This window comes from Austrofundulus limnaeus, unplaced genomic scaffold, assembly GCF_001266775.1.
Source record: "Austrofundulus limnaeus strain Quisiro unplaced genomic scaffold, Austrofundulus_limnaeus-1.0 Scaffold169, whole genome shotgun sequence".
Taxonomy (NCBI): Eukaryota; Metazoa; Chordata; class Actinopteri; order Cyprinodontiformes; family Rivulidae; genus Austrofundulus; species Austrofundulus limnaeus.
Window position 1 is genome coordinate 292,865 of NW_013952571.1, and position 13,142 is coordinate 306,006.

Sequence of the window (13,142 nt, forward strand, 5' to 3'; positions counted from 1 at the left end):
TAAATAAATTGAGCTGAAATGAATTAAATGCCATGGGAATAAATATTTTTATTAAGTTTATTGTGTTTGTTTTATTAGGTAATTGTTCTCCATGCATTTTTTAAAATAAAAAACAAGTGAACAAATTTGTGAACTTTTTTGAGGCTCCCTAAGATACCTCTTGCGGACCCCAGTTTGAGAACCTCTGCTGTAAAGAATGTTCAGGTTAAACACTGCTACAGCTACATGCTGCTGCAACTATTTGCCCTTTCACACACACCTACAGAATTCAATGTAAATGACGTGTCGTACGAACCTCTTGACCAGGTCACCCTTGTAAAAGAGATCCTGATCTCAGCGGGTTTTCTACCTAAAGGTTATTGATTGATTGATTGATTGATTGATTGATTGATTGATTGTAAATACGTTTAATGTTAAAAGTGAGGACAAGGTTTAAAAAGTGTTCACATGAACCACAGAGAAATGATGAGGAGTAAAGTTACATCCACTTCAGACCTTCAGCTCATCAGCTGTTAGACTGAACTCTGTTTCTCCAGTCTTCAAACATTTATCTAWAGCAGGTAAGATGTTATTCATTCATAACTGGTACACAGAACCCCAYTTCAGAATGTTCAGAATATCCCTTTCCTCCTCAGAGAAACACAGGAAGCTTTTCTCTGAACTCTCTTTCTGTTTCCTCCAGCTGACCTTCTCTGAGCCTCTGGCTCTGGGCRCCGCCACAGCCTCAGAGTTCGAGGTGGAGCCAGTTCAGGGTCGAAAGGTCAGCAAGGTTGTCAAGACGACGATGGTGAGGGGCGAGAGGACAGAGAAGCTGAGAGGAGACCCCTCACTGGCCGCAGATCTCCCCTCAGCCCGGGAGGACTTTGAGAAGGTCAGTGTGTCCAAAGTAAAACTAATTCTGACAGGAAGAGAAGAGATGTGTTGGTGACAGTAGGTCAGTCGGACCTTCTGAGCTTCTGCAGCTGTAGTTTATGAAGCCACGCCCCCTCGTTCTTCTTCCTGCAGGCGTTGAGTTATGCTGGAGGCTTCGGGACAGTTCTCCTGCCTCATGTGGTGGAGAAGCAGGTTGAACTGGACGACGGGTCTGTGGTGAAAAGGTTGGACTGCATGCGGGTGTGGGGGTGTGTGCTGTGAGGCAGCTGGGCAGCTGTGGTGCAGTGGTAGGGCGGCCGACCTGAGACAAGAAAGTCACAGGTTCGACTTCCCAATATGCCCACATGTCGTGGTGTCCTTGAGCAAGAATCTGAGTGAACAGAGCTCAGGCTGGACTGATTGGAGGCTGAATAATTGTCTAACARTTGGTTTCCAGTTTCTGACATCTTACAGTTTTTTTGTTTTTTAACTCGCTTCAAGTTTGTTTTACGTCTAACGTTATGTTTTTTTTTAAACATCACCTGATAAATTCACACAAACACACAATGAAAACACGTAACTGGAGGTCTGATCCTAGATTATCCTGGATCTCAGGTAAGACTGAAATCCAGGATCAGCTGTGAGGATGGAGACAGGTTGTCTTTGTATATTTATGTTGTATTTCTCTACATTCAACAYAATATTTGTTGATAAAGTTTGTGTTGTGTGAGAGTTCTGAGGGGTTTTGTGAATCTGATGGATTTCTGRAGGTCAGCGGACATTTAAAGAGACTGACATGAATATTTTAAAACAGCTGGATGTAAAAGTATGGTAGGATGTAGAGGTTTGGAAACGTCAATGTCAACTTTATTTATGAAGCACTTTTAAAAACAGCTAATAGCTGCACCAACGTGCTGTACAGCAAACCACAAATATCACAAAACCACAATAATTACTAAAAATACATAATAAATTACATCAAACAATAGTAAGAACAGATAAATTACTATGTCAGTCTTTACTTTGATTAAATGCCATTGAATAACAGTGGGTCTTAAGAAGCACTTTCAAGTTTTCCAGGCTATGAGCAGATCTAATATGAAAGGGCAAGTTGTTCCATAGATTGGGAGCAGACAGCAAAAGCACGATCACCTCTACTCCTAAATCTGGATCTTGGAACATCCAGAAGCATCTGGTTTTTTGACTTCAATGTTCTAGATGAAGAATGATGCAAAAGATCTTGTAGATAGGTTGGAGCAAGACCATTCAAAACTTTAAAAACTAACAATAAATTCTTAAAACCAGTTCAGTGAGATACAGGTAACCAGTGTAAAGAAGCCAACACAGGTGTTATACTGTATGCTCATGTTTCCATGGACCTGTTGGGCTGCAGGGAGGACTGATCCCTTGTACAACGAATTACAGTAGTCCAAACTTGTTGTGATGAAAGCCTAAATAAATTTTCTCAAAACCTCTAAAACAAAAATAAGACTTCACCTTGGCTAAAAGACGTAAATAAAAAAAAGCCTGACTTGACAACTGAATTCACTTGCTTATCCAGTTTCAAACAGCTGTCAAAGACAACACCAAGATTTCTAACAGATGTCTGGTAAAATGGAGATAAAGATCCAAAAATTGCATCAGGGTCACTTCCAGTATTTTTCTTTCCAAATAAAATGACTTGGGTTTTKTTATCATTCAAATGGAAAAAGTTTGAGTCYATCCATGATCTCACTTCACCTAAACAGTCTAGTAGAGACTGTAAAGAATCATCCTTATTTTTCCCATGTAAAACTGTACATCGTCTGCAAAAAAAATGGAAAGAAATATTAAACTTTCTAAAAATGTGTCCAAGAGGCAACATATTCAGTGAAAACAAAACAAAACAGGGCCCAGAACTGAACCCTGAGGGACTCCATACTTTAAAGGTGCTTCAGCAGGGGGAACAGTGATCTAAATTAACAGAGTAGCTCCTGTCTTTCAAATATGACTTGAACCAMACCAGAACTGTACCCCTAAGTCCAACACAGTGTTCCAACCGAGACAGGAGGATGCCATGATCTGAAGTATTCGCTGCACTTAGATCTAATAACAGCAAGGTAGCATTACAGGAAAGATGTACAGGTATGGTAGGTAGGATAGAGGTATGGAGAGATGTATCGGAATGGAGAGATGTAGAGGTATGGTAGGATAGAGGTAGGGTAGGTAGGGCGGCTGTGGCAGAGTGGTTAGGGGAGTCGTCCTGGAACCGGACGGTCGCCAGTTCGATCCCCCGTCCAGCTGCCTCAGTTGTTGTGTCCTTGGGCAAGACACTTCACYCCTAATACCTCTGATGTGTGTCCCATCAGTGTATGAATGTGATTGGCACTGATTAGTCTCCATAGCTGATTGTATATGTTAGCTTTGTAGAGACCTAATAGAGTGCTGTGTGAATGGATAAATGAGGACACAGATTGTAGTGTGAAGAGCTTTGAGTGTCCTGGATGGATAGAAAAGCATTATATAAGTACAGTCCATTTAGTTATGGTAGGATGTAAAAGTACAGTCGGACATACAGGTATGGAAAGATTTAGAAGTATACAGGTATGGCCCACAATACCCAAAGTACAAAAAGCTGCCAATGTGATATTCTAATTTTCTGAAACACTACATTTTTTTTGTTRTGTTAGTCATATCATGAAAATGAAAAGACCCAGTGTGTAGTAAATCTATGTAATGGATGAGTTTCACTGTCTGAACTGATTGACATTAAAAAAAAGAACATTTCACCATATTTTGTTTGAGCAGCACCTGCACACCAGGTGGATTTTGCCACACTGGCACACAGGTGAGAAGTTATTTAGTTTCAGAGCAGAAAATGTTCTTCAGTTTTTTTGCTTCTTATTTTATAAGTTAAAAAAAAACAGTAATTCCTTCCTTTCTGTTTTGTTTCGTCATGAATATTTCTTGGACTTTGGCCCATGGCCTGTGGATTTTTCTTTACAATTCAGAYTAAATTATGAGAGGTTTTTATTTTCTGTGAAGTTAGCACGAGACAAATCCTCTGACCTGCTGCCTCAGACTCTACTAACAATGGTTTGTTTGTTTTATTGTTTTCTACTKGGTGAGTTGTTTGTTTTTCGACTCCACTAAGTAATGCTAACTATTAACCAGAACATCACGTCAACCTGACTGCTCCTGATTGTCTGAGCTTCAAAGTGAAATTTGTGTTTTCATCAGAACKTGACTTTTGAAAYTRTATTTAGTGATTTAACTCTGACCAKTGTGTCTCTGTTTCTGTGCAGAAGTCAGATGCATAAGTGTCGGACCCAGAAGAGGACTGTGGTGAGGGATGCCCAGGAGAAACACGTGCACCTGGAGCGTCTGGATGACACCCCAGATGCCCTGCAGCCTGACGCCCTGCAGCAGCACCTGCACCGACTGCTCCAACGCTACTGTGAGGAGGAGGAGGAGCAGGAGGAGGAGGAGGAGGAGGAGATGGACTGAGATGCTGCTTCCTTTATGCTCACACTACATCTTCCACTAAAACCTTCAGACGTTTGCTTCCTCAGACTTAAATGTTCATTCTGATGGTTTTTCTTGGTTTGTAAAAAAAAAAAAATAGCTGACAGGTTTATGTGCTTTAACATGTTTCCTTTGCTCTGATTGTGACCAAAGAAAGCATCCTGCATCGTTTCACTAAAAATGTGATTCTTTAACCCCTCGGCTGCTGTGATGCGTCTAAAGGCAGGTCGCTCCCACACGGGCCTCTTCTCAAACAACTCTTGTAAACATTTGTACATAAAGGATGGCGCTGGGACTGGGGGGAAAAGGAAAACAAAGTGAAAGCATTTAAAACAAGAGCCTCCGTCCTCCTGCTGTACACACGACCCAGCTGGAGAAATACTGGACCCCCTCAGACTACCGCAGAATTCACCGGAGGAACGGGTGTGTGTCTCTGATCCTGTGTGTTCTCAACCTTCATCTTCACTGTGTGTGTATGTGTGTGTGTGTGTGTGTGTGTAAATAGTGCTTACTGAGAGAGTAAGCAGGACTGTTTCAGAGCCCCGTCACACTTGGACTGAACTTCCCTCCAGAACCCATCTCCTCGTTTCTTCTTAGTGTCAACAAACCAACAGAATTTAACTTCAGTCCACAGAAGGAATGCATTTCACACAGTCCACTTTTTTTAAGCTATATTGGTCAAACTTTGTAAATAACGTCCTGCACGATGTCACGCTCAGATGTTGTGTTGGGGATGACTCTCACTATCACCACGTCATGTTTTAATTCAGCATCTGTAAATTGGACTGTTAGTTATTGCTGTGGTGGCCATCTTGAATTTGTTCCACACACAGAACTCTGCGTTGATCTACAAACACATCAAATCTTACTATAAAATCTGTAAAATAAATTATATTCTAGTCACGTTTTTGTGTTTTCTAAATCAGTTAGCTGTGGCGGCCATCTTGAATTAGGTTGTCTTTAGAATGTCTCATTACAATCCATGCAGAGGTTAATGAGACATTTTGCTAACAGACAAGGTTGATGCCAAAGCTTTAAGCAAAAAATTGTTGAACACAAAGCGCTTTAAGTGTTGAGGATGACTCAGCTACTACCACACCAAATTTTAGCTTATAACTGGCTGAAGTGAAGCTATTCAGATGTTTTGTGGCAGCCATCTTGAATTGGATAAGTTAGAGGAACATCTAACAGTTCAATTAAAAACCAAAAGCAATGTTTCCTTTTACATTTGCGCAACAATAAAATGGCCTGCGAGCCCACACAGGCTCTGCTAAATGATGTTTCAGCAGGTTTGTTGACACTGAGCCGATCTTTGTTTTAATCCTGTTTTCTATCAGAGAATGGTCCACCTCAGTCATTAGCATGTGTGTACCTCTTTATTTATTGCTGTCTGTGCTTTGTGTGTGTTTGTTCCAAAGCTCCTGGTTTGGTTGAGAGCTTTCAGACTGAAATACTGCTTTGACATGAAAGAAGCCTCCTGTTTCCATTGTGACAACATTAAATACATATTTAACAGCGCAAATATGTACGCGGGCATGTACGGTCAGATTTACTGACAAATAAAAAGCTGAAACACTAACGAGACATAGCAGCTGCAGTGTTTACATGGCAGAACAATAAAAGTACGTGTGTCAAACAGGAAGTGATGTCATCCTTTACCAGCACMGTTTAGTTTCCATCCTGAAGCTGCACTTCTGCTTGATTTAAAATGAAGTAAACACATATTTTGGTTTTGATTGGGAGGTTAACAAGCAACACTTCAACTATCACAGTTATCAATTCAGCTGCTGCTTGGGATTCCAACAGAATCTAAAGAAACAAGCAGTGTCCCTGTCACTGAGGGATTTAAACTAATGTTTGTAACATTAAATATCAGGAAGTCAAGGTTTTGAGTACCCAGAGGAACTCTGCTGTGAGAAAGTTTCATCAACAAAACGTTACATTTGACTGAATATAATGAGAACAAATCCTGTTAACAGGATTAAAACCACTGATCAACTTCAGGCTGTGCTTTCACGAGGAAACCAGAGGTTTTGACCTCCTGCCAGGTGAAATGTTTTCCTCTGAGCTGGTTTTAAAGCTCCGCTATGAAGCCAGAGAGTTTCTAACAGACCTGAAGAATCTCAACACATTTTGTTTTTTCTTACAGCAGGACAGAAAAGTTTAGGTTTTAATGYGATGACAGGAGCTAACAGAAGCATTTGATCATCCAGTTTTCTAAATGTTGACAGCAGGAGCTAAAGGAGTCACATGACCTTCATATGTTCTCTGAAGGAAATGCAGTTCGAAACTAATAAGAGGTTCTGACAGGTGGTCAGAGCAAACCGCTTCAGTTTCACATTCAGACAAAAACAAATAAACGTCATTTTTTAAATTTGGCATAAATGACATTTTATTTCAGATTTCCTTAAACATACATCAGGCTCGTCCCGTCACAGTAATCAATGTTATCAACAGGTTGTAGAAAGATAAAAACTGGTTAAATGTGATGAAACTGAATTTATTCAGTGATTCTGTGACTTCAATATCTAAAAAGAAAAACTTAGTCAAACATAAGAAGATGGACACCCAGTGGAAATAACTATCATAATCCCTAATCTGTTTCCAATCTGAACACAATGTTTCTCTTTGTTCTGGAAGAAAAAAAAGAAAAAGAAAGCAGTTCTCAACCCAAAGCAGAGCAGAGACCTGGTGGTGATGAGAGGCAGGACCAGCAGCTAGACTCAGGTTCAGGTTCAGATAAAACACAAACGTTAASAGTCTGAAGGAAACAATATAAAATCACCAGCTTCTTACGGAGTAAAAACTACAGGAGGTTACATTCGGACAGGAGCTGCTCTGAGTTTCAAGTCTCCATGTGAATTAAACAGCTGATGGCAGCAGGGAGCCAAAGAACGGAGCTGAAAGGGTTAACAAGTCAGAGTTTACTGAAAGCTGTACGTCACTGAACCAAAACTGTGTCTACAGGCAGCTACAGCACACCAGCAGAACCAAAGCAGAAAGTTGCAGATACCAGACTGAAGAAGCTCCTCTGAAGTAAACATCTAATAAAACTTGCAGATCTAAAAAAACAAAAACGAAAGCAAAGCTCAGATATGAAACATGCTGATATGAACGTCACACATTTGCACTACAAAAATCACATTTCCCTCATTTCTCCACGGCTCTTGGCTTTTTTCTTACAGGTACAAGATTCTCCAGTCCAACCATATGTAAACAACACACTGAGGGCGGGGCTTTAGCAAATGAGGGCAGGGCTTGGCTGAGGCGACTAATGGTAGGCCGGGTGTGGTCATCTGACTGCTGCAGGAGAGGAAGAACGTCGACTCAGCTGCAACAGAAAACAGAGAAGCTCAACAATCCACAGACCGTTTTAATTATGTCATTAATCATTAAGCACCATGTTGTTATTTAGACAACAGTAGTTATACTCATCGTATTTCAGTGTTTAAATAAAATCCTCCCTGATRGAGATACACGGTTCTACTCTACAAAGTGCAGCTGAGGCTGGGACCGGCCGTACTTGGTGGGGACGGTGGGCGAGCCGGAGCGGTGGAAGTGGATGTTCTGCCACTTGCTGTCGCGGCGGTGCCAGATGCGGGTCTCCTCTGACTGCATGGTGCGGGGCATGCCGCTGGCRTCCACGTACTGCGTGAGGCGGATGTAGGCGATGCAGGCGGCCTCGTCTCCGATCAGGTGGACATGCGGGTTGAGCAGGATGGTATGGATGGGCTGCTTCCCTTTGGACAGAGCTGCGTGGGGCAATACACAGGCAAAACATGGAAACTGCTGTTTTATAAACAAGTCCTGGTTTAAGTACTGGAACTGAACGAAGAACTGTGGGGACAGACTGATACCATACATCGCCATCACTCATTCAGTTTAATAAAGTCTATAATTAATACATTCTTTAATAAAAGTTTTTCTTTCTTGTTCGAGGCAACAAAGGTGCAGAGAAGGGCTGCAACAATTAGTCRCATAATTGATGTCTATTAAATAAAATGATGCGTCGACACTGAAATCCACCAAAAACCACAAATGTTCATTTGTCTGCAATGAAATCCATGAACTGCTGSGAGCAGAATCACTTCTGTCTGGATGCTTTGTTCACTACTGGAGAAGAGTTGCTGGTTTGTAAACCACAGAAGAAGCAAMGAGCAAATCAAAAAGTGATAACAATGGCTAAACTAAGGTGATTGCTTCAAAGAGGAGAGAGAAAAAAGAATAAATACTTCAACTTTTCAAAACTGGCTACAGCTGTCTTCTGCAGTTGGGAAAGTTTCAGAAAGTTAGCTTGTTTGTCAGGTGGATGTCTCACAGATCTTATTTTCACTGATCACGTCGTGCTGTAGCCAACTGTCAATAGGTTTTGCTAGTTTGTCAGAAACTTTGTTAGAAGCAGAGCTATCAGTTATGCTAACATTAGCTAAAGCACTAAGCGTTTTGTATTAAATCACTGAATTATAGTAATAATCAGTCCAGTCTCCTCTTCATTTTTTGTGTTGAAGTCTTATAACTTTAGCCAAATTCAACAAGATTTCAAACAGTGTGGATTTTTTTTTTTACTGTTATGTACCTGAATTAGTTATTCTTTGTTAGACATGACGCTTGGCAGGTTAACAGCCCCCCATGCTGGGGGAGAGGCTGATATTTTGAGTTATTTGTACTTTGTTTAAAATACTACTTGCCGTTTAATTTTTATCCAATTTCCTGTTTATTATATTTACATGTATTATTGTGGTGATAAATAATCATTGACTAGTTGACTAATCAAATAATTGCAGATTAGTTGACTATCAAAATAGTCATTAGTTGCAGCTTTAATGCAGAGGTGGAGCCAGGGGGAGACCAATGATGGACACCACAGATTGACCATTGGCCACCCCAATCATTGGAGGAAACTATACTGTGTGTATATATATATATATATATATATATATATATATAGTATTTCTCGTTTTTATATTTCCTAAAACAACCAGGTGGGTTTTTGATACATGATGGTGGCCATCTTGGATTTCGATGTGGCAACCTAATTTTTAGAAGTGACTTTACCTACACATTGACACAGCCAGATACAAATAAGGAAGTTGGTACCTCCATTTATCTTTCAAGTCATCCAGCTCACAAGACAGACAGTATTTCAGTATCAGACAGTAATTCTTCTCTTCACTATGCAACATGGGACAATCTGGACTTATATCTCCAGAACAAGCTGTACAKATATGTTTCAGTCAAACACTCTGCCCTCCCCCCACCAGGTTCATCAGAGGATCTGTACCATTCTCAAAGTAGAACCGATGGAAATCTGTACCCTCAACCAAGTTGCCCAAAGCCTCAGGCTCAAAGGAAGTGAGGCCAGGATCACATATCTTCCTGAAAGAGAAGCAGCATAATAAAGCCATGACATCATCATGTGGCAACTCCAGTATAGGTCTTATCAATAAATCCTGGTTCAACTCACGTGTAGGCCTCAAAGTCTCCGTTGTTGATGGCTTCAATCAGCTGTTCTGTCACTTTAATGATTTCCTGCTTACGAGCTGCAAGAGAAGAAACAAAAATGTTACTTTAACAGTTTATGCTTTTTTTTATGTGATTTTAAATGTGAAACTGGAGGACGGCACTGAATCAACATCACAGCACAAAGAGGTTCAGGGACTGAAGTCAACATCAGTGTCAGAAGCACAGATGAAACAGTGGAGGAAAAGGCTGCTGGTGGTTTGGTTCAACACAACATCTACATTACCTTTAACGCTAACAAGGTAAGCTAGGAAACAATGAACGCACAGAATTGAGTGCTGCRACGTACATGCAATTTGTTTGGAGAAAACATGGTGACGTTTATTTACACCAACACGTTTTAATCYGTTTACCTTCATCAGCTGGAGGTCCAGTGTTGTTCCCAGCTAACTGAACTCTGACTGTCTGACTGAAAACTAGGCCCTGAAGAGACATCACCAAAAAACTGACCAATAAAAACCAAACCATGCTGCTGCTTCAGCCTGCTTCTGCTTTTGAGACCCAAAACTAGCAGCTGTTCAGGCAGGAGGAGGGGCTGCAGTCTGATAATCTTCAATCATTGGCTGTTTCTGCAGAAAACTCAAACACTGTCCCTCTACTGACCCTGAGGTGGACTTTACCTAGTAAACACTAGATAAAACATGTTAACTCTGTTTTCTGAAACACTCRGTAAAAAAATGGATTTTCCATGTTCCACAAAGTTAAAGACAAAAACTCTAACAACGGACCCAAACTAAGACCCTGGCCACCTAAAATACTTTGTTTCCTTGTGAAAACAGAACTGTTAGTATCTACATACAAACAACCCAAATGCTGCAGAAATTCTGCCTGATTGTGGCACCGCCTCAACAAAGCACCAAAAACAGGACAGAAACTGTGGAGCCAACGCTCCAAACTGGAAACACAAGAAGGAGGAGCAAGAACTGCATCCCTTCTGTGCACAAGTTTAACTCCGGCCTGGTGTCACATTAAACTCAGAGTTCAGTTCAGACCCATAAACTCTGGATCTGTTCAGATCCTCAAACTGCAATTCTATTTATCTCTTAATCCATCTGTCAAAAACTTCAACACTGTGGACCATGTTTTAAAGAACAGGTCTCTTAATTTCAGGCTGTCAGAACGTACAGTTTCCTTGTTCAMAAATTCTTTGAGTGACAGGACTCAGTGTGTTAAATGTTTTATGGATTAGAGGACCAGCATTACAGTGGATATCTGGTTATTTGGAAAAAAGGAAACAGTTTGTACAAGTACATGATGCAAGATCTGAACTCTGTGAAATCACATGTGGAGTTCCTCAGGGTTCTGTACTTGGACCAAAATTATTTATCCTATACGTGAATGACTTGGTCAAAGTGTCAGGATTATTTAAWTGCATTTTGTTCGCTGATATGTTTTTTGTTTGGGTTGTAGTAATTTCCTGCATATAATTATCAGTTCTGACCATATTCTTAACCATTTCCCTGATGACACAGAGGAGGAAAAAAAACACTTTTGACCTCAAAGACTATTCCTAAGGATTTTGCACGGAACTTCATTTGTGGCTTGAATTAACATCTCTCACACCTTCCCCCACTGGACTTTGCGACGACGCCTCAGCAGCCAACTGATAAATTGTCGCCTCCTTATTGAAATAAACTCCTTCAGGACCCCCACAAGACTGTTCTATCCAAAAGAATCGTAAATTCCTTTGTTTAACCACAAACTCTTTCAGCTTGACTGAGATCAAAGGAACCAGAATCTACCATTCTTGATTAAAATTTAAAAAAAGAACAAGATTGAATGTTTTTATCCAACTATGTTTTCATATATCTGAATCAAAGAAATGTGATTTTACCTGTTTTCTTACAGGAAGGACAATAGACAGTGATTACCTTCTAAGTTTTTACTCAATTAACTATTCACATTWTTAAGTATTATTTTGTGTATGGTTTTAACTGTTTACAAGTTAAATTCCTCCTGACAAATGTTTTTTTCAGGATTTTAACTATTGTGTTTCCCTGTTTATCTAAGCAATGTTTATTTACCTCTATATTTAGCCAATGTCTTTTAATAACTAAAGGTATACCCGTGTTCTTTTAGAATAATTATTTTCTATTTTATGGTTAAAATAGAGTTAAACATTTATACTTGTAAAGAGATTAGATTCYCTTGTTTATCACCTTAAAGATAAACTAGAACACACCCTATTCTTTGTCTCGAAGTAAAGTTTCCTCCAACGGATCTGATTCGTTAAAAACGTTTTAGCGATACCGTGTAGCGTTCTAATTGGATCATTCAAAACCTTAACTCCGCCCCAAACAAAGGTTTTAAAAAGTCAGYRCACTCCCAAATTAGTCAGTGAGAGAAGGAAGTCAGTTAAAGTTGATGTCAGTTCTCAGAAGCTCAGCAGAGGCCCTGCTGCCAGCCCTCCCCCCATGGGCTGGGCAAGACTGTGGTCCTCCTGCATCTTTCGCTGGATTCCTCATCAGTGTTTAATGTCGTTTCGTTAGAAACTAGTTTTAATGYTACCTTGTCGGCTCAACACCTGAGCTTGATTTTAATAGAAGTCCATAAGCTAATTTTAAATCATGCGTCGTTTTAGTCCGTTTCTTTTTCTCTACGAAGTCGAGATCAAATTACCAAGCCTTGCAGCAGCCTAAGGAGAACTGGACTACGTCATCACCAGAGAATTACCCATTCTCTGACCACCGGGACCAATCGAGTTTACAGGTAAACCCTGTGGCCCGTCATCCAGCTTGGATGAAGAGTTCTACCTGGGAGCGACCCCAGAGGTGACCTTCAGTCGCTGACTTCCCTCCTGGTACCCACATGGAGGAAACAAAAACGTAAAAGTGAACATTTGTTCTGGTGACAAAATGGTGCTCAGGCTTAATTTGACTTTTATCTTTGTATGAGATTTGATAATCTAAACGATTTCTCTCCCTCATTTAACTAGGATCCCTTAGTTAAATTCTCATCCTTAAAAAAAACCCTCACCTCACTCCAGCCTCAAAACCCCTTTAAGTGTTTATTTTGTTGTTTGTTTATTTGTTTGTTTGTTTGTTTTGTTATTCATTCATTGCTCAAATATCTCTGTATTCTTCTGGTTCAGAATGTCATTTCATACTCGCCATAGCTGTAAATACATTTTAATCTGTGAATAAATGACCTGTGGAGAACTGGTCAACATGAGACAATGTCTAATTTCCTGTGTTTTGATAAAAGTATTATTGATTTTTTTTTTTTAAGAAAAGAACTCATTATTAATTTGGGTGATGCATTAATAG

The 13,142-nt window shown here is 40.2% G+C and overlaps 2 protein-coding genes across 6 annotated transcripts in view; one reads left to right on the top strand and one right to left on the bottom strand.

The window, feature by feature from the left end:
* The window catches only part of ank2b (ankyrin 2b, neuronal), a gene marked incomplete in the record, with an annotated part of 125,750 nt that extends 119,755 nt beyond the window's left edge, over window positions 1–5,995 (top strand). For all 5 annotated transcript variants that reach the window (XM_014017466.1, XM_014017467.1, XM_014017468.1 and 2 more), the window contains 3 exon segments: window positions 683–871; window positions 1,006–1,097; window positions 4,137–5,995. In XM_014017466.1, coding sequence (XP_013872920.1) covers window positions 683–871; window positions 1,006–1,097; window positions 4,137–4,338 — 483 coding nt within the window.
* Window positions 5,996–6,721: 726 nt separating this feature from the next.
* LOC106523895 (calcium/calmodulin-dependent protein kinase type II subunit delta) overlaps window positions 6,722–13,142 on the bottom strand; it is a gene marked incomplete at its 5' end in the record, with an annotated part of 52,497 nt that continues 46,076 nt past the window's right edge. The window contains 4 exon segments of the mRNA XM_014017472.1: window positions 6,722–7,687; window positions 7,880–8,108; window positions 9,638–9,732; window positions 9,821–9,896. Coding sequence (XP_013872926.1) covers window positions 7,684–7,687; window positions 7,880–8,108; window positions 9,638–9,732; window positions 9,821–9,896 — 404 coding nt within the window.